The sequence below is a fragment of the Verticillium dahliae genome, genomic scaffold, assembly GCF_000150675.1.
Source record: "Verticillium dahliae VdLs.17 supercont1.14 genomic scaffold, whole genome shotgun sequence".
Classification (NCBI taxonomy): domain Eukaryota; kingdom Fungi; phylum Ascomycota; class Sordariomycetes; order Glomerellales; family Plectosphaerellaceae; genus Verticillium; species Verticillium dahliae.
Window position 1 is genome coordinate 574,187 of NW_009276945.1, and position 17,508 is coordinate 591,694.

At 56.5% G+C, this 17,508-nt stretch overlaps 3 protein-coding genes across 3 annotated transcripts; all 3 read left to right on the top strand.

The window, feature by feature from the left end:
• Positions 1-5,881: 5,881 nt before the first annotated feature.
• On the top strand, positions 5,882-6,942 carry VDAG_06777 (cell polarity protein alp11; the record flags this gene model as incomplete). Its single annotated transcript, XM_009659481.1, has 2 exons — positions 5,882-6,115; positions 6,457-6,942. The coding sequence occupies 2 exons, from the start codon at positions 5,882-5,884 to the stop codon at positions 6,940-6,942; spliced, it is 720 nt and encodes a 239-aa protein (XP_009657776.1).
• A 3,211-nt stretch (positions 6,943-10,153) lies between these two features.
• Positions 10,154-11,768, top strand: VDAG_06778 (RING-7 protein; the record flags this gene model as incomplete). The annotated part of the gene is made up of 3 exons (XM_009659482.1): positions 10,154-10,375; positions 10,438-11,360; positions 11,414-11,768. The coding sequence occupies 3 exons, from the start codon at positions 10,154-10,156 to the stop codon at positions 11,766-11,768; spliced, it is 1,500 nt and encodes a 499-aa protein (XP_009657777.1).
• Positions 11,769-14,997: 3,229 nt separating this feature from the next.
• Positions 14,998-16,868, top strand: VDAG_06779 (uncharacterized protein; the record flags this gene model as incomplete). The annotated part of the gene is made up of 7 exons (XM_009659483.1): positions 14,998-15,133; positions 15,197-15,250; positions 15,321-15,460; positions 15,668-15,777; positions 15,826-15,953; positions 16,007-16,115; positions 16,166-16,868. 7 exons carry the CDS (start codon positions 14,998-15,000, stop codon positions 16,866-16,868), a joined length of 1,380 nt encoding a protein of 459 aa, XP_009657778.1.
• Between the last annotated feature and the right edge of the window lie 640 nt (positions 16,869-17,508).

Genomic DNA, 17,508 nt, shown 5'->3' on the forward strand with positions numbered 1-17,508 from the left:
CAGTGCAGTGGCCGGCGCGGGTGGGCGGCGTGTTGAAGAACCTGAGGAGCGACAACCTGACGAGCAATGATGCATCTGTCAAAGGCTCAACAAGTGTTTTCTCGCCTAGGTCGTGGCTCTGAAAAGGCGACATGGATCACCAGCCGAGCGGTTGAGGAGGGCACATGTGTGAAAGACCACCACGCCCCCCTTTTCAGGCGCTTGCGCACAGGCTTCTCCCGAGGACCACACGCCCCCTGCATTCACACCCCTCCCCCCCCTGTGTGTGTGTGGATATGGATGTCTGCTTGGTGATGCTCTTGGTGCCGCACCCTCGTGCTGTGTCTGCTGTGTTGGCGAACCCTGTCCTGTTCATCGACGTCCCACGCAACCTGACCAGCCGGCGTGCTGGTGAGTTCCGCTGGGCAGCAGATCCGGGAGGGGGGTGAGATGGTTGAATGGTCAGGCAGTCCTGACTTGGGGGTTAGCCGACATGATGGCATGGCCACGAATTCATGCATGACCTCCTGGACCGAACATGCCCACTTTCACATCCACGATCTGCTGCTCGTCCAACACGCTAAAACATCAAGAAGGCGAGATGCGGGTTAATGACGCACGTCAGAGGATCCAAGGTTCTGCGGCGTGTCCTCTTCCTCCTCGACTTGCCTCAAAGGTTGGCTCTTGGGCTCTTTTGCGACGAGATGGGTGGATCTGAGCATGACAGGGTCGTGGACACAAGGCCTATCAATGAGTGGCTGGACAGTCGCAAGGCTCGCCCAAACTCGTGGATCAAGACGAGGACGTCAAGAAGGTTTGACAAGGCAGTGTGGCGCACTGCGATCGCAGGGTCTCAAAAGTTCGGGCATTGGGGGCCGCTGGGGCACATTGGAGCCAGCTTTAGGGCGGCGCAAGCGTGGAGATGGCGGAATGCGGTGACTGTCGCGAGGTTGCATGGCAGGAAAAGACTCTGAAACCGCAAGCAAAGGGCAGCAAGTCAGGATGCTGGTGCGGATCCTCGGGGATACCAGTTTGGAGGAAGCATTGCCGAAGAGGGGCTCGAGGGGGGCCACACTTGCACTTGTGTCTAATGTCGAGTGCTGCACGTTGCGCCCTGTGTGCGGCGGGCTAGCTTGCTGCACGTTGAGTGATGGACGCACACGCAAGAAGTACCGTGTTAGACAGTCGATTGATGGAGGTTACGCGACGGGACAAAAGAAATCGACTCTGCGTTGCGAACAGACGGCTGACTGGCCGGACAACTTCCCGCATAGAGAGGCTGCGAATCTGCATTGTTGCTTCTGTCTCTCTGCTTGAGATGCGTACTGTGTGTTGCGCTCGGCCGCCCTCCACCAAGACCTGGCGTTGTCTTTCTCCGGACCTCACCTGGGGCCCGCCAGCTTGACCGGGTGGGCAGCTGTCATCAGACTAGACTGGGCTGTACCAGCGGGCCCTGCTGCGCGCCGAAGCCCGCGGTGGGCCACAGGATCGAACGAGGCTGTCGAGGGCCGCCCCAGGTCGCGCAGGAGACAGCAATTCCTTTCTGATGCTTTGTCCGTGTGTCTGTGTGTTAAGGTGCGGCGAACGTTGCTGGGGTTTGATGAAATTAGGGGTTACGCTTTCTCGGTTCGAGGTCAAAATGCGGCGTCTGTGCGGCATGTTTTTCCTGTTCGTTGCATGGCAGCATGGCAACGCGACGCCAAAGGGGGAACTCTGGCCCGGGGAGTCAGTCACAAGGAGCCGGTAGAGTGAGTCTGTGGTGGATGTAGGTGAGATCGAGAATGAGGCTTGTCTCGACTTCGAGAGAACGAACCAACAGAGGGCCAATGCCAGGCAACAAGAGACAACGGCTCTCGGGAAGCACCAGGAAGGAGACAACCCTGATGCTCTTCTGGCCATGGGTTACTTGGCCTGGCCTGACACTGGTGGTGGTCTTGTTGCTGCGTCTGCGCCCGTCCGTACTTGCGCGGTCCCCGTCATCTTTGCCGTCGTGTTCCTCGTTCCCTCTCGACTTTCAGTCCCAAGAAGGATCACCTGTTCAGAGTCGGCGCGGATTGGCGGGGTGGCTGGCAATGAACTGGCGGTCAAGCCTTTTTTTGCTAGTCCAAGCCAACAGACTCATTCCCAGGACCAGGGCGGTAATTTTTTTTCTTGCTCGTCTCTTGCTGGGCATCTTCTCAGGGCAACAAGGTAAGGGCGGCGCGCGCTGGGTGGGCTGAGCCCTCTCGGGCGCTGGTGCTGGTGAATGACAAAAGAAGCGCTGAAGGATGCTTCGCGAAACTGCCATGAACCATGATCGTCGGTCTTTGCTAGGACATGCTAGTCCCGGGTGCGAACCGGGGACTGTGCTGGGCCTGTGAGAGCGAGTCGCCGCACACCACCTTTGGGCCCTACACCGGCTCCAGAGGCGTGGTCAGGTCGTCCGTCGTTGTCGTCGTCGTCGCAGTCCTTGCGCCAGCGATGTGCACATGGTTAGGTTGACCGGTTCATTGTACTTTGTCGGTGCCTGACATCAGCTGTCCCGAGGTGGCCGGGGCTTCGGCATGTGCGTGTTGAATTTTCGGGGCGACAGCGGAGGTCGAGCGAAGGCACCGAAGGCGCTGAAACAGCTGGAGAAGCAAAGTGATGATGCCACATGGGATGGAGAAAAAGGATAGACAAAGGAAAACTCATTCGGCCTGCCATGCCTACCCTGTCCTTGCTATCCCTCATACTCCGTATCTCTTCCATCTCTAAGATTAGCCTTCATGAGACGTGACGGGACATGCCCAGCTCAATGCTACCCAACATTACTCATCAGCCTGAGAAGCAGCCGAACCCTCCAACACGCGAAACCCAACGTCATACTTCATCGAAGGGTTGTGCCGACAAGGAGAGCCTCTCGTTATTTCAAGGCTGCAGCATGTCGCCGCGCCCGTTATTAGGCCGCGCTCCCGAAGGCCACAGGATTGCAATGTCCTGGGCGAGGCTGCTCAGGCCACTCCATATGTGCACTCAGGTGTTAAGTGGTTGTTCGAAGTTCGAACACGTGCTCACCGTGTCATGGCTGTGTGCAACCTTCAACGTCGTCGTTTCACGACTATTGCCAGATTCCTGCCGATGTCGCAGCTCTGTGGCTACGGCAGATTGACTTTTGATACCTGACTTAAGCTATCAGAGAACACGAGCGATGACGGCCTTCTGTTTCTAGCGAAGATGGCAGCCCCCGCGCGGCTTCGAGTCATCGTTCGTTGTCACAGCCCTGTGAGGCTGTTCGAATTCGGACCATGTCTTGAGGGCTCGGCCCCAGGGCCATCGTACCACGGCTGTAATTGTGCCATATTCTATCCAGAACTTAGAACTCCGTTCATCGCCCAGTTTAGACACATGATGTTGGTTGGGCAAGGTCAAGTGAGCTCTGGTGCATGTGTGTGTTCGCCATTCCCAATCTTCGCCAGGAGGAATTGGCAGCCCGTCAAACCGTCCTTATTGCGGATTTGCTGCTGACAATGAGCACCAATCGCATTCGTGGGCGGCGTGGGTAGTCGAGGCCTCAATGACGTTGGCTTCGGCAGGTGGAATACTCGTCTCGCGTGGTGGCTGGAGATGGGAAGTTGAAAACAACGGGGCTCGGTTGGGTCCTCGCTCTAGATGAACAACCGCCTGTAATGATGCCGGAAGCAAAAAAAAAAAAAAAAAAAAAAAAAAAAAAAAAAAAATGTCAATAAAGGCTTGGTGAAGCTCGTAAGCTCAACGTGCATCCCTGCCTCCTCGCCACCGCTGGAGACCCAACCTCTGTGTTGGCCGTGCACAGCCTCAAGAATAGAGCCTCATGCCAGAACTAAGATGCCTTGGAGGCTTGCTGGTCACCTCATCAAGCAGCTAACGTCAACGCCACGAGCCATGCAACGCTGCCAACGCACCGCAGAAGAACCCGGGACTTTTGCAGTCCGACAGGGTTTTGCACGTCCCAGCTGCCTCAGTTCCTAGCGGTCGGTTGTGCACGATCTGACGGGATCCAACCGAGAGGTCAGAAATGTCAGGCTAGTGACCTGGGGATGAACTGTCGTGCGGCGATGTGTGCGTGTGTGTGTGTGGAAGGGAAGGTTGGGCCCAGGTCCAGGTGTCCAGAGGCGGTCCAGGTGTCTAGAGGCCTGAGCCAGCAACCACCACAGGCGAACGAGACTGTAGGTACAGTACAGGAGGTATGGATGGGTGCTATGGCCACGCCCTCCTCCCGGATTGACACAGGGCATCATGACAGCCTGCGAGAACGACATCCGCCCGCTAAGATGGGTACTTCAACCTCCATAATCTCATCCCATGCGGAGGACTGTCGGTGACACAGAACCCAATGTGGCGGTGAGAGGCCATCACTTGTCTGCTCACGGCGTAATTCCTAACGATTCGGGCATACATTGTTGTCATCCAGCCCAGTGGTCGGGTAGCAAGGATGCTCAAGATGATAGCTTTCAGGCAGCCAGAAGCCGACGCCGTCCAAACTAGCTGACGTTATCGTCAATGCGATAGCATCAAACTGGCCAAATTCGCCTCGCGGATCGGCACAGACGCGCGCGGATGCTGGAGGCTGAGGCCACCGCAGCGAATATATTGTAAGGTGGTGCCCAGGAGTGTAGCGCCGGCTGCCGGAAGACAATAACAAGTAGCGCTAGGACGGCACCGAAGGGAAACAATGGTGGTACCTTGTGGGCCTGATCTTGGTTGCTTCTTCCCATCCGTTTGTCTGCCGCCAGGTGGTGTTAGCCTAGGTAGCCTCGTAGATGCAGCTTTCGGGGGTCCACAGCTGGGCCCCCATGTCCGTCACGGACAACGACCGTCCTCGTCCTGTTTGCAATACGGATAATGCCTTGTATTTGGTAATGTGGAGGGAATGAACGCGTTTGTTCCAGCCGGGCTCGAACAAGGTGATGGGTCATTGTATATGCGCGGAATCTGGCGTGCCCCTGCCGCTGCACCGATGCCGTCGTTGCCGTCATGTCGTGTTCCCAGTCAAATGGTTGTTCATGGGTTCTGTATGTTGAACAACAAACGCTTGGTGCGCCAATCAATGTCTTTGTCGAATGATCCAGACAATCCTGTGGTGTTGCCTCTCCAAGTCAGAAGCCGGGTCCTTGGTTCGGAGCCTTGCGTAACAATGCATGCTGATGGTTCTGCCAGTTGCCGTGTGCCTTGTTGCCGTTGGATGGTGCTTGTTAGCAAGGCTGGGATCAACGGCACTGCCATGCACTTGAGGAAGCGTCTTCAGGGAGCTGGGAGCCAATGTATCCGTTTGCATCTCGACCTTGGCTGCAGCGTCTGGACAAAACTGAGCTCAGCAGCCTGCAATTTACGCAGCAGATCAGCCCACGTGGTACGCGATGTCCTCTAGTTGGGAAAGGGGATAACGAACGAGCCTGGGATGTTCTTGACGGATTTAGCTATCGATGCTTCGGCTACTACGACGCACCTACTACTTCCTACTGATTGATACCTTATCGTGGCTGGGAAGGTGCAGCTTGTGGCTTGCCCCGCGCCTGCCCCACCAAAACGTCCAATACACATATCCACTTGCAAACATATCACGACCATTGTAACCTCACTTAACCGCTTCAACTGCAAGTCATCCCGAACCTCCCCACACTGGCATTTGCAAATAATCCTGCTCCTCCGCTCAAATCTGTTCCACCCTCTGGGCATCGACCGCATACAGCTCGAGCGACCTCATTCGACGGTAGTCTGGCCGTGGACCGACTTGTTGGTTTGTCAGCCCCCCCTTTCTACAGCTCTCCACTGGCATCGCGCTTCATGATTTACGCGCAACGCTGCCTACCTTTGCCCTTCAGCTTGATACGTCTGTTCTGACAAACCGCAGAGATACCGTTCCCTTGTGCATCTTCTGTTTACTTACTGAAGTACACACACAATGGCAGACGTTCCCCTTTACGTCATCTCCGCCAACACCTCCTCGGAGCGGCGCATCACCCCCGCGTGGTCGATCAGCACCCTGCGCTCCAAGCTTGAGCACATTACCGGGGTGCCTCCTTCTTCTCAGAAGCTCTCATTGAAGACGCCAGCTGGCAGTCAACCCATCGAGGCTGTCGACGAAGATGCTGTCACCCTGACCAGCTACCCCCTGGCTCCCTACGCAGAATTACATGTAAGTCAGGTGGCACCATAGCAAGAGGCAAATCACGGCCATGGTAGCGGGGTCAATGGCAACGTGCTGGGGATGGAGCCGTTCATCGTGGGCTCTCGTGCCGGGCTGCCATCTCACCCGTGAAAAAAATGTCTCATGTCTATCCAGATCAACGAGTCAAGGTTGGGCAAGGCAGATCCGCCGCCCACGCTTGCGATCACGGATCGATGAGACATGGCACACATGCTGGGATGATGCCTTTTCGTCCCGAACACGTTGCCGCCGCCCACCCAGTCGTCCTTTGTGCCCGCCCAACCACTGCACAGGCAGCCGGACATTTTGCCGCTAACGCGAAGCCCCAGGTCGTGGACACGCGCCCCATCAACGCTCAGCCCAACTTTAATGACACGAGCGTCGAAAAGTTTGTCCTCCCTGTTGAGGAGTACGAGAAGAAGACAGACTCGGTCCTTGCCTGGAAGAAGGCTCAGAAGCTGGGCCGCTTCGACCCCGACGCCCCGAGCCATGAGCAGGCCAAGATTGAAGCGTTCGAACGCGACATTCAGCAGCGCGGCATCGCCGCTGGCCGTCGGTGCCGCGTTGGCGGCGATGACACGAGGCGCGGCGTCATCAAGTATGTGGGGGAGGTGCCCGCGATCCCAGGCGGCGCGGGGCCATGGGTTGGCGTTCACCTCGACGAGCCGGTGGGGAAGAACGACGGCAGTATCCAGGGGACGCGTTACTGGGGCGAGGAGTCTGCGCTGAAGCATGGCGTCTTCGTCCGCCCGGAGCGCGTGGAAGTGGGGGATTGGCCTGTGCTGGATGATTTGGATGATATGGAGGAGATTTAGGGGGGGCACCGCATTGTCTGGCATGCCGGATGCAAGGGATCTCGTTCGCTGTACAATACTCAGGGCATGCCCCCCGGGACCAAGCAACGATAGTCATCAGCAGCAGACACATGCCCATCCCAACCAACACCTGATCTGTTGCCACTATCATAAGTCTCGAACATGAGATGTACCGCATAAACACTATCTGACCCTGTTTGAATACTTCCACCTCCAGCGGGCCACCCACCTCATGGGCTGTGCAGGTCAAAAGACTGACAAAGTGCCTCTGGTGAGGCCCAGGGAAAACATCAGATGCCCAGGAGAGCACACGGCGCACACGATTGAGACGTAGATGACGAGCCACGGGGTTCTGTTGGTTCTTTTTTCCAAAATAGCTCGATCGCGCTTCTCCGGATGAACACGCAGCAGGAGTGGGCACGTTTACCGCCAGCCGTGAAACAACCCTTTCGACATCGCCCGCGGACGGAGACCCCGCCAAACAGGCGCGGCAGGGCCCATGATCATGAGCGCCGTGCTGGGCATGGTGCGGAGGACGCGACAAGGGACGTGCCCCCGCCCGCCGTGTCGTGTCGTGTCGTCTGATGAAGGCGGCTCGCGGTGTGGTCCAGATCAAGACTGGCTGGACGGCAGGGTGGGGGGGCGTGTGTGTGAGATGGAATCGAGAAATGTTTCAAAATTGTGTGACCGCAGTGTGTCAAAGGCGAGCGCAGTGCAGTTTCTCTCCATTTCGGGCGTCATGCGCATTGCGATGCTGCGGCAGGCGGTCTGTTGGGATGCAGCTGGCTTGTGATCACCAGGGAGCCCCCTTTCCTCCTGCCAATGGGTAGGGTATACACACAATGGGGGAACCAGAGTTCGAAGCGTTGCCAGTTGTACGAAACGGCCATCCGAATCGCATGTTGGTTTGCAATTGCAACCGTGAGCGATGGATGACAGGGGGGGCAGCTCTACGACAGAAGTTTGTGGGGAAGTGACAGGACATGAAGCCAGACCCAGGACTGGACTGTACGTAGTACGCCGGAAAAAAAGCAACATGTCCGACCAGCAGCCTTACTTGGGGCATACTTCATCCGCTCGGCTCCGCATGTGAAATGCCGGGCGGGAGGGGTGACCATTTCGGCATGAAAAAAGGAGGCAGATCGGACAGGGTTTGGGTGCTGATCATGAATCCGGAAGGGGAAGGACTCAAACGTGGAGTGCGTCGTGGCAGGGTTGGCAAGGGCTGAGTCGGCCGGATGAGGCGGATGGTCGTCTCCAGCGGTGTAGGAAAGCGTCTGAATTGGGACGGCAAAGTTGATGAATTATTATGATACAGGTGTGATGAGTTTCTGGCCGACGCGCTGCGCTCACATGACAGTTTGCCAAGGCTGATAGGGTAGTCGGATATCAGGATCATCTCGCTGGTCGAATAACCGTCATTTGTCTCGTAAAGTTATTCAGTAAAGTTAGGGTTCATCTAGGCTAGGCACCTAGGTAAAATTGACGGCCATCGCCACACTGACACGGTCATTACCATGAACGCTGCCTTGGCGACGGCAGTTGATAGAGTTTGGGCGCATTGCATGTTCTTGTCCGTGTGTTGATCATGACTGGCGGAACGGAGAGTTAGCCAAGACTTCTAAGACTTCTCGATATGCTTAGGTACTATAACAGCTGCCGGATGCCGAGAGGGTGGCCAGAGCCAGAGGCAGAGCCCAGACAAACCGGGCGCGCTGACCCAGTGTGTGAGTTTTGGTGTCTTGTTTGAATGAAATCTGAGAGAACCACGATGCAGGCCAGCAGGCCAGACACGGTGATTGACTACTGGATGCGAGCCGCAGGACGAGGGGCAGCAGCTCAAACATGATGCACACAGAAGAATGAGATGCTCCTCGGCGGCGTGGCGGTGACGGGATTATGTAAGGGCGATGGCTGATGAGCTAACAAAGGTACCTGCCCGTACCTAGGTAGGTAAGTTGCCTTGGGTGCCACGACGCGACGAGCCATTCTCAGCAGGAAGCCAATGCCTTGGGCTTGGCGCACCTGCTGATTGGTGGCAGTAAAACCTGCCTGCCAAGAGTGACACTGACAACTCCTGCCTTGTCCACCCTGATTGGATTGGACGGCCAAGGACACCCCCAAGAGGACCAAGAAGGTCTTTCCTTGGCTTCTTGGCCTTTTAGCCCTCGTTCTCGTCTTGGCTTTCCTTGGCCTCGGTTTCCTGCTGACTTGGGCTCAAGGGGCGCCTCCCAGTGATCTCGCTGCCCGCTTTCCTCCCCTCCCGTAGCCGAATGGTCTGGCATTGCCTTGAACGTTGGCGTTAGTCGTTAGGTCGGTATTGGCACATTCTTGACTCTCGTCCCACGGCTTGGTCTCGCATCTTGGAGGGGGAGAATCCCGTGGCTTTCGCCATCCGACTCTGTACCTCCTCCTGCTCCTCTCCCTTCCCGACCCCGACCGTCCACTTGCCCGCCCTCACAGCCGTCCGACCTCCTCATCCGTCCTCAAAAGGTGGGTGGCATCCATTTCTTCTCGATCTATCAACCGCCTATGATCGATGACCTACGACGCCTACACTCATATTGCCCCATCCTGCCCGCCCGTCCGCCCGCCTTGTTGCACCGACGCATCCGACCCGCATCAATCCGCTGCCTACCCTGTCCGCTATAGCAGCACGAAACACCATCGAAAGACCGCCCGTCCCTCCGATCTCCGCCAAGCACCGTCGGGATTTGCAATTCCTCAGTGCCCTCGCCGCTGCTGCATAGCAAGCCAACACCAGGTTTGCTGCCTGCGAGACTGGTCAGTCGATACGACGCGGAGCACAACGCCATACAACTTGTGGAACACCCAGGCTGCGTGATCTGGTTCGCATACAACTTGCACGTCGATCACGACGACAGATCCCCGGCGAGCCCTGAGCTTTCGTTCCGTTCAATGCGTGCGCTTCTGCATTGAGATGCGACATCCCAAACGAACCCCCGCCGCATAGCTTTTGCTCTGTTTCCGCGTCTCCACCGTCGCCCTACAGGCGCTCGACATCCGTCCTTACGATCTTCATCCTAGAGGCCTGCTCTTTCGCCGCCCACTTTTGCCCGACGATAAACCTCCGATCCCGACCTTCCGCGCTCTCTTTTGACATCCCGCGATCGATTCCCTCTTCTTTCCCATCCCCGCTACAGCGACGTCGACCGTCGCTTGCAGTGAGAGAAAGAACAGACCACGCAAGATGATATCCTCCCCTCTGTTGGCGGTGCTGGCGGGCGCCGCTGTCGCCGCCGCCGCCCAGGCACCTACCATCACCGCACAGAACGACGTCCCGGACTGGGCCGCCGAATCAACGATGCAGCTCTCGCTGTCTTCCGCCGGCGGCGAGGTGATGCCTCTCGACTACACAATCATGCCGTCTACCCAAAGCTTGGGCTTGAATCAATCCGAAGTCGCTCGCGGAGTACGTGTCCTTCTGCCGTTGATGTGTGCGTGTTCTGACGGATGAGCTAACCTCCTACGCAGTCGATCAAGTTCGAAGGTATCATGATTGCTGCGGACCCCGACAACTACGACCTCATCACCGGTCCTGGGCAGATCGCCTACCTGTCATGCGACGAGAAGGACGATGGCCGCTCGGCAACCCCCAATGTCATGCTACTGGAGTTGATGGAGAACAAGCCGAAGGCCATTGTGCTCTACAGTACTGTCGGCAATTGGTGCATGCTGGAAGGCTCTGAACTTCCCTACCAGAGCATTTTTACCATGGCCGACGCTGGCGACGCCATGGCTGCGTTTGAAATTCTGAACAACACCAACGAGGTTGACGTCATTCAAGTCACCATCACTGGCAACACGACATCGGACAGCTCAGGCAGCGGCAGCGGCAGCGGCGGCAACAACTCGGCCGTCGCCATGAGCATTCTGTACACCATCACAGGCCTCATCACCCTGCTCTTCCTCATCATCATCTGCACAGGTGCCATCCGAGCCCATCGCTACCCTGAACGCTACGGTCCCAGCAGTGGTCACGCCGGACGGCCTCGCCAAAGCCGTGCCAAGGGCCTTGCCCGCGCTGTTTTGGAGACGATCCCGATTGTCAAGTTCGGCAGTCCGGAACCCGCGAAACCAGATCCCGATATGGAACTCGAAAACGCTTCGATCGAACAGCGCGACAGACCCGTCGAGCAGGAGCCCGTAAGAGGAGGAGAAACGCCGCAAGGAACGACACGCAGCATCCCGCAGGCCACGGCAGCGGCCACCGGAGGTGCCACGACGTCAGCCTCTGGAACCGTCGGCAATTCCAACGACGAGCACCTGGGGTGCACAATCTGCACTGAAGACTTTAACGTAGGAGAGGACGTTCGCGTGCTGCCCTGCAACCACAAATACCACCCAGGCTGTATCGACCCCTGGCTCGTCAATGTGTCTGGGACCTGCCCGTTATGGTCAGTTCTCCTTTGCAAAATGGGTTTGTTGAACAGATGCTAACATGTTGCAGCCGCCACGATCTGCGCCCTGAACACGACGAGGACGAGGAGCGGAGCTCCGCAGACGATGCTCTCCCGCCTCCGCTCGAGCTTGACGGCCAAGATAGCGACAGTAACAGTACCAATGGACCGCAGAGACGCAGGACATCTCGCCTCCTGGATCTCAACCGACTGCGGAACGCATCCGTCGAAGAACGAATGCAAGCCCTGCGAGACTACCGACGCGAGCAGCGTGCCCACGCCGCACCGGAAGGGTCGTCCGAGCTCGAGGTTGACGCGCGAGGCCGCCGGGCCAAGCTGGCCGACAAGCTCCGGGACAAGTTCAAGATCCGGACGAGCCCTCAGGGCGGCAGCGGCGAGTCGTGATAGACAAAACATGTCGACTATTGTCTGCGGCGATTTATTTTTCATCCTCTCTATCATTCTAGAGTTAGAGCCCACGAGGCTCAGAAGCATCATTTGGACAGCATTGCGCGGCGTTTAACGGATATCGAAACTGGGGTACGACCTGCTTAGGGATTCTGATGGGCTGGCTGGGACGTACATGATGTATCGACGTTGTTATTGTAAAGGTGGACAACGGCGGCTACAAATTGGGAGAGTAACAAAGAAGTACGGCGGCGGAGGAGAAACAGGGCTTCGGACCCCCAACTGGTGGTGAGATCTTCCCGCAGCGACGTGGAGACTCTCGCTGGAGGGTTTCACGGGAATAGCTACCTTCCTGGGATAAGTGTAGCTAGCAGCCGCGTGCGGCCAATCTTGCAACGGAAAACATGTCGACCGTTCGTGACCTGACTCATTGATGTTACGTCGTTGCGAGTTGTTGGCTCGAGGGGATCTGGGGGAGGGGCGGACCATCGGGGCACCGGCACGGCAAGCGTTCCGTCTCGAAGGGTTCTACGGCGTGATCGACCTGACGCGAACTCAACCTCGGCACGTGGACTCTCTCCTTCGCGGGAGGTTGTTGCTCCTCTGAATCATGTGAAAGAGAAAGGGCTGACCGGCGTCTGCGCACGAACGTTATGCGCGCCGTCGCTCGATGCGGAAGCTCGACCAGCGCAAGGAGAAGGAGGAGGAGGAGGAGGTTGTGGACACGATCATCGCCTATGGAACACGCCGGCGTGGATTCTCGAAGCTCTCTGTAGACGGGAAGCCGTGCTGCACGTTTGTTCTCGCCGTGCTTTACGCTCAGAGCTGGAGCTAGGTGCTACGTCCAGGACGGGCTGGTGATAACTCGTGCAGTAGCTTCATCAAGGCTCCTGGGGATGTGGGTTGCGGCGGCCTTTGCGTGCCGGGGCGAGGGTTCAGACGGCGCGGGCGATCATGGCAAGTCAAGCACGGAAGGAATTGGTGGGTTCTGATGGATTCATGGAGATTTGACCTGCAAGGCTAAGTGGTTCTGGATCACTATTCTGTAAATACATGAGTCGTTCAGCATTCACGTATTGGATCTGCATTTGTACAGCGGCCACTTTGGATGCGGAAGGCTCTCACTGCGATCCACATCTAGAAAACCTGCGACTGAGAGGTAGGTGGCGTTCGTGAGGTGGTCGACGATGAGAGGCGCTGCGCACTGACGCTACGAGTATGCACAGACGGATTGCTGCTCTTGGCGGAGATGGGAGAGGTCACGAAGCAAACCAGTTAGACTGCTTCATCGGCGCCCACGACGTGAGGGTTGCCCACGGAGATGGATGCCGTCGCGGAGAAGGCAATGTCAGCAGGAAGTGATAGGGAGACCAGGTTCTCGGGAGCGTTACACCAGCGTCCTGCGCTGTCTGGGTTTCGACGGCTTTGGTGGTGGTCGGGTCTGGACTCGATGCCGGCCTTGTTTGCTTGCTTCTTCGCAGCAGGTCAGAGCTAGTCTCAGCTTGCTTTCCACGACATTTATGGCAGGCAAGCGATTTCTGACAAGTACATGGAAAATCGAAGCTACGTCTCCCTACAGGGCTGGGAAAAGTGACAGCGCCATCTCCTGATGTGACATGGCAGACTGGCGGAGGACGAGCCCGAAGTAAGTCGGGTCTGTGGACGATATTCATCTCGTAGCCTTCGCCTTCGCCACAGCTCTGGGCTCACTTTGCCGTGAGGTAGTAGGCCCGTGAGTCCTGCACGAACGCACCGACGCATGCACACCGAGTCCTTGCTTCCGGGCTGATTTTTGCCAGCGGCGGGTCATATTACGGCGGCTTTTGGGTGCCCATTGTGATGATTCGCGTCCTGATACTCGAGCGAGGTAAGGGAAGAGCCTGGGCAAGCAGATGACGGTGCAGGATAAGGTTCAACTTGGCTGCTTGCTGATACTCATTATGGCATTCCACAATCGGGAGGCGCGACGGCGCTGCTCGTGCCGTTACGGGTGTCCGAGCGGTGCGATAGGCGATGGCGATTATCTTGCCTTAGGTCATTTAAGGTATGGTAGGAGCGATGGTGGAAGAGGCGCGAGTCGCGCAGCGTCAGCGGTCGAGGGTTGAGATGAAATTGGATTTTTGAAAGCCGCTTCTTCTGTCAGTCAGTAGGACATCGATTGGTACCTTGCCTAAGGTAGGTAGGTGGAGAGAGTCAGGAACGTGGGAAGTTGGCTGTGGCTTGCGTTCGCACACGTTTTTTCCCTCTTCTGAGACTCGTCTCTCGCGTGGACTTGTCGCGATGAATCAACATTGAGTTGTGCTTGGCAAGACACATCAGAGACACATCCATACCCCAATGCTCGGGTTGTCGACCAGACCCTCGAGATCCGTGCCAGGTCTCCCGCATAAAATGTACGTGGCTGCAGGGCAGACTGAGGTTTAGCTCCGAGCGTTTGGTAACCAAGCATACAAATACGAAGGAAGCCGTGCGAACACAAAGGCGCAAAAAAGAAGAAAACACACAGCCAAGGCTTAGAGACATGGGCATACAGACACTCGCCTTGACCGCTCAGCTGGGACTCGATCTCCTCGCAGAGCCATCCAAAGGCGTCGTTGCCCTCGCGAGCTAGCAGCGGTAGCACCTACGCCCGGCGCGGGAAGCTAACAGTAGGTAGCCAGGCCCGCCTCTGGATCGACCAAGCAAGTACTGCCCACCAAGGAAGTACCTCGTTGGTGCTGCTTTCCCGTGAGTCGCTCTGGGAGCTGAGCCGGGCCAGGTGCGATGGGACGTGAACAGCAAGGCAGCTATGGTACCTACCGTGCGGGATCTTCCTGCTTCTCTTGCGTCTGAACCTGGGCTTGGTGTTTGTCCCTCTCCCTCTGCCCACCACAACGGCCCGCCTAGTGGCTGTCTCGCCGGCAATCCAGTCCAGGGAAGGGGTCTTAAAGAACCCCCCCCCTTTCTCCTTCGTCGGGTGCTCATCTGTAGAGGGATGGCTCGAGCCAGGCTGATTCTCACTCTCAGTCCTCTTATATGTGACCTCCCCTTGCGGTACCTGACTCCCCTTGCGGTACCTGACTCCCCTTGCGGTACCTGACTCCCCTTGCGGTAGCTATCATTTGAGGCTCGACATCCTCGATAGGTCAAGCAAGGACCTGAGCTCTTGTTGGTTCCCTATATCAACGACACCTCACCCACGATCGCCACTGGTAGTCTGAAAAGCATACGACTAAAGAGTTGCACCATGGCGCCGCACCTACAAGCAAGGCAGAAAAGGGCCGATGCCGTCACAGGCATGCACGCCGTCGAGCCTCTCGCTGGTATAGTTTTCAGTGTCATCATCTGCCTCGCCTCTATCACTGTCATCTCGGCATTTCTCAGTGAGTTCCCCCGCAAGACTTGATGGAGTAGTGACGCCTGATTGATCAATTCCTGTGTTACAGCCCAAAGATTCATCGCAATAAAGGTCTGGAAGAGGCTTCCTTTTGTCGTCTGGCGTACGTTTCCTCCCATCGAGTCATCGCCCAGTTAGAGCTTCACATCAAACTGACTTGCCGACTACTCTAGTCGTTTTTCTCATCTACATCGACTCGTACCTCTTTGTTTTCGTCACGGGCCTTCTGCAGTTTGCGTTGGGTGTGAACACAAGCTTCTCCATATGCGACGGAGCTATTCTGCTGTGCCTGGTCTGCTATGTTACCACCAAAGTGAGCTCCTCCCCACCTCATACGTATTATTTGGGACCAAGAGTCTAACCTCTACTTCAGGTCGTAAGTTGGATCGTGTCCTGGAATGGTGACATGGCATTAACCCAGCAACAGTTGATCTATCTCTTCCTAGTAGAGAGAGCTGTAAGTGGCCTGTACCGTATGTTCAATGGTATGTTCAATGTGCTCGTTCTAACAAGGGGGCAGCACGTCGTCCGCGGCACCAAGAAGTCACGCTTCAAGTCCAAGATGTATCTATTCAACTCATTTGGTATGCTTGGAGTATACGTCGTCATTGCCATCCTGAACTTTATCTTGTACGTATTCTCCTCTATCCCCTGGTTACATCTGCTAACACAACACAGTCGCATCACCCGCCTCGAGAACGGCCTTTGCGTCATTGGCATGCAGAAGGTCTCCATGATTCCCCTCATCTCCTTTGACGCTGTGGTGAACATCTACCTCACTATTCTTTTCCTCATCCCATTGAAGAGTAAGTGCAGTCTATTTGTCCTACTTCTCTGGCCATTTGCTCACGACCTGCAGATCTCTATAGCTTCAAGAACTTCGCCCGAACCCCCGCCAATGTACGCCTGCGCACTCTCGCAATGCGCACATTCGTTGGTGCGCTCTGCACAACCGTCAGTAGCATTATGTAAGTGCTCTTCCCGATACCAAATCCATGCGTAAACTAATACTCGGCAGCAACCTCACAGTACTCATGGCTCTCAACGGCGAGCCTGGATGGGTTTGTCTTATGTGCTGCAATCTCGACATCCTCTTTTCTGCTATTGTCGTACAGTGGGTTACATCCAAGGACAATGCAGCTTCTCTCTCCTCAACTTCGGACCTTTATGGGAACAATGGCCCAAGCAGCACCCCAGACGGCTCATCAGACCCGGTCCACCGCACGTCTCCAGGCCTTGAGCTCGAATCGAATCTCCATAGGCATTCCAGCCTCAATAAGGGTTCTTTTGGCGCCGACTACAAGTCTCATCAACATCTTGATCTCTCCACACGCCGTCCATCGTCACAGGACATTGTGCTTGGCGATCCCGGTGCCATGGCCATCGATAGTCCTTATGGCCCCGGCGATGCTGCGTCTAGTGTGGAAGAGGAGTACAAAGGCCGATCCAGCTCTGGATACCCTTCTCAAATGACGCGAACAACCTCCGGACAGCAGCAGCAGCAGCAACAACATCACGGACAAAATGGCGTCGTGTTAGTGACGACAACGATCAGCCGGGAGTCAAGGCCTGGCCCGGCCGTTTTCCCGCCAGTGAAGGCCCAGGAGTCAGAGCCTACGAGGGGACCTGGATGGGGAGCGAGAAAGAACTCGGCTTCTGCCGGAGTGTTTGAACAGGGCATGATGTATGGCAAGACGGAAATTTGTGGTGGCAAGCCATGATGTTGGAGACGGAGTCAATCGACGAGGGCTGACCCAAGTGTCAGGTATCTTGACCAGTTTACAGAACGGTCAGGTCAAGGGTCGAGACGGGGTTCGGCCTACAGCGGTGTGTTTGATTGTATGCTCTACATGGTTATCTTGAATATCACAGAAGCGTAATGAGGGCTGACTGTACTGCCTGACTGTCCAGCATTTGACTGCAGATGTGCTCTGACTCTAACGACGCCTTCTTGTGACATTTTTCTCATTAGGTAGAGTTTCTAATGTAAGTTGGTTCACCTCAAAACGTTGGAAAATAGCGTGCCCTCGCATTCCCAGCCATCCGCTCTCGCCCTCATATCTGCCTCCGGCGCCTAAAGTTTAAACCATTCACTAAGACCATTTGAGTTCAAAGCCAAGCAGCTGGGTCGTGGACCCTACGATCTGGGAATGCCCAACGCCGCCGGAGCCGGAGTCCCGCCCTCCCAAAGCACGCAAGACGTCCCAGCAGGGCCATTCCCCAGACGCCAGACCGATCTCGCCATCCCCCCCCACCAAAGGCACCAGTCTTCATCCGGGCGGGGAGCACCCCGGAGTCCCCCACGTCATGCCACTAGCTCTCACCCGCCCCGATGACAGCGAAAACAACAAAGACGAAGGA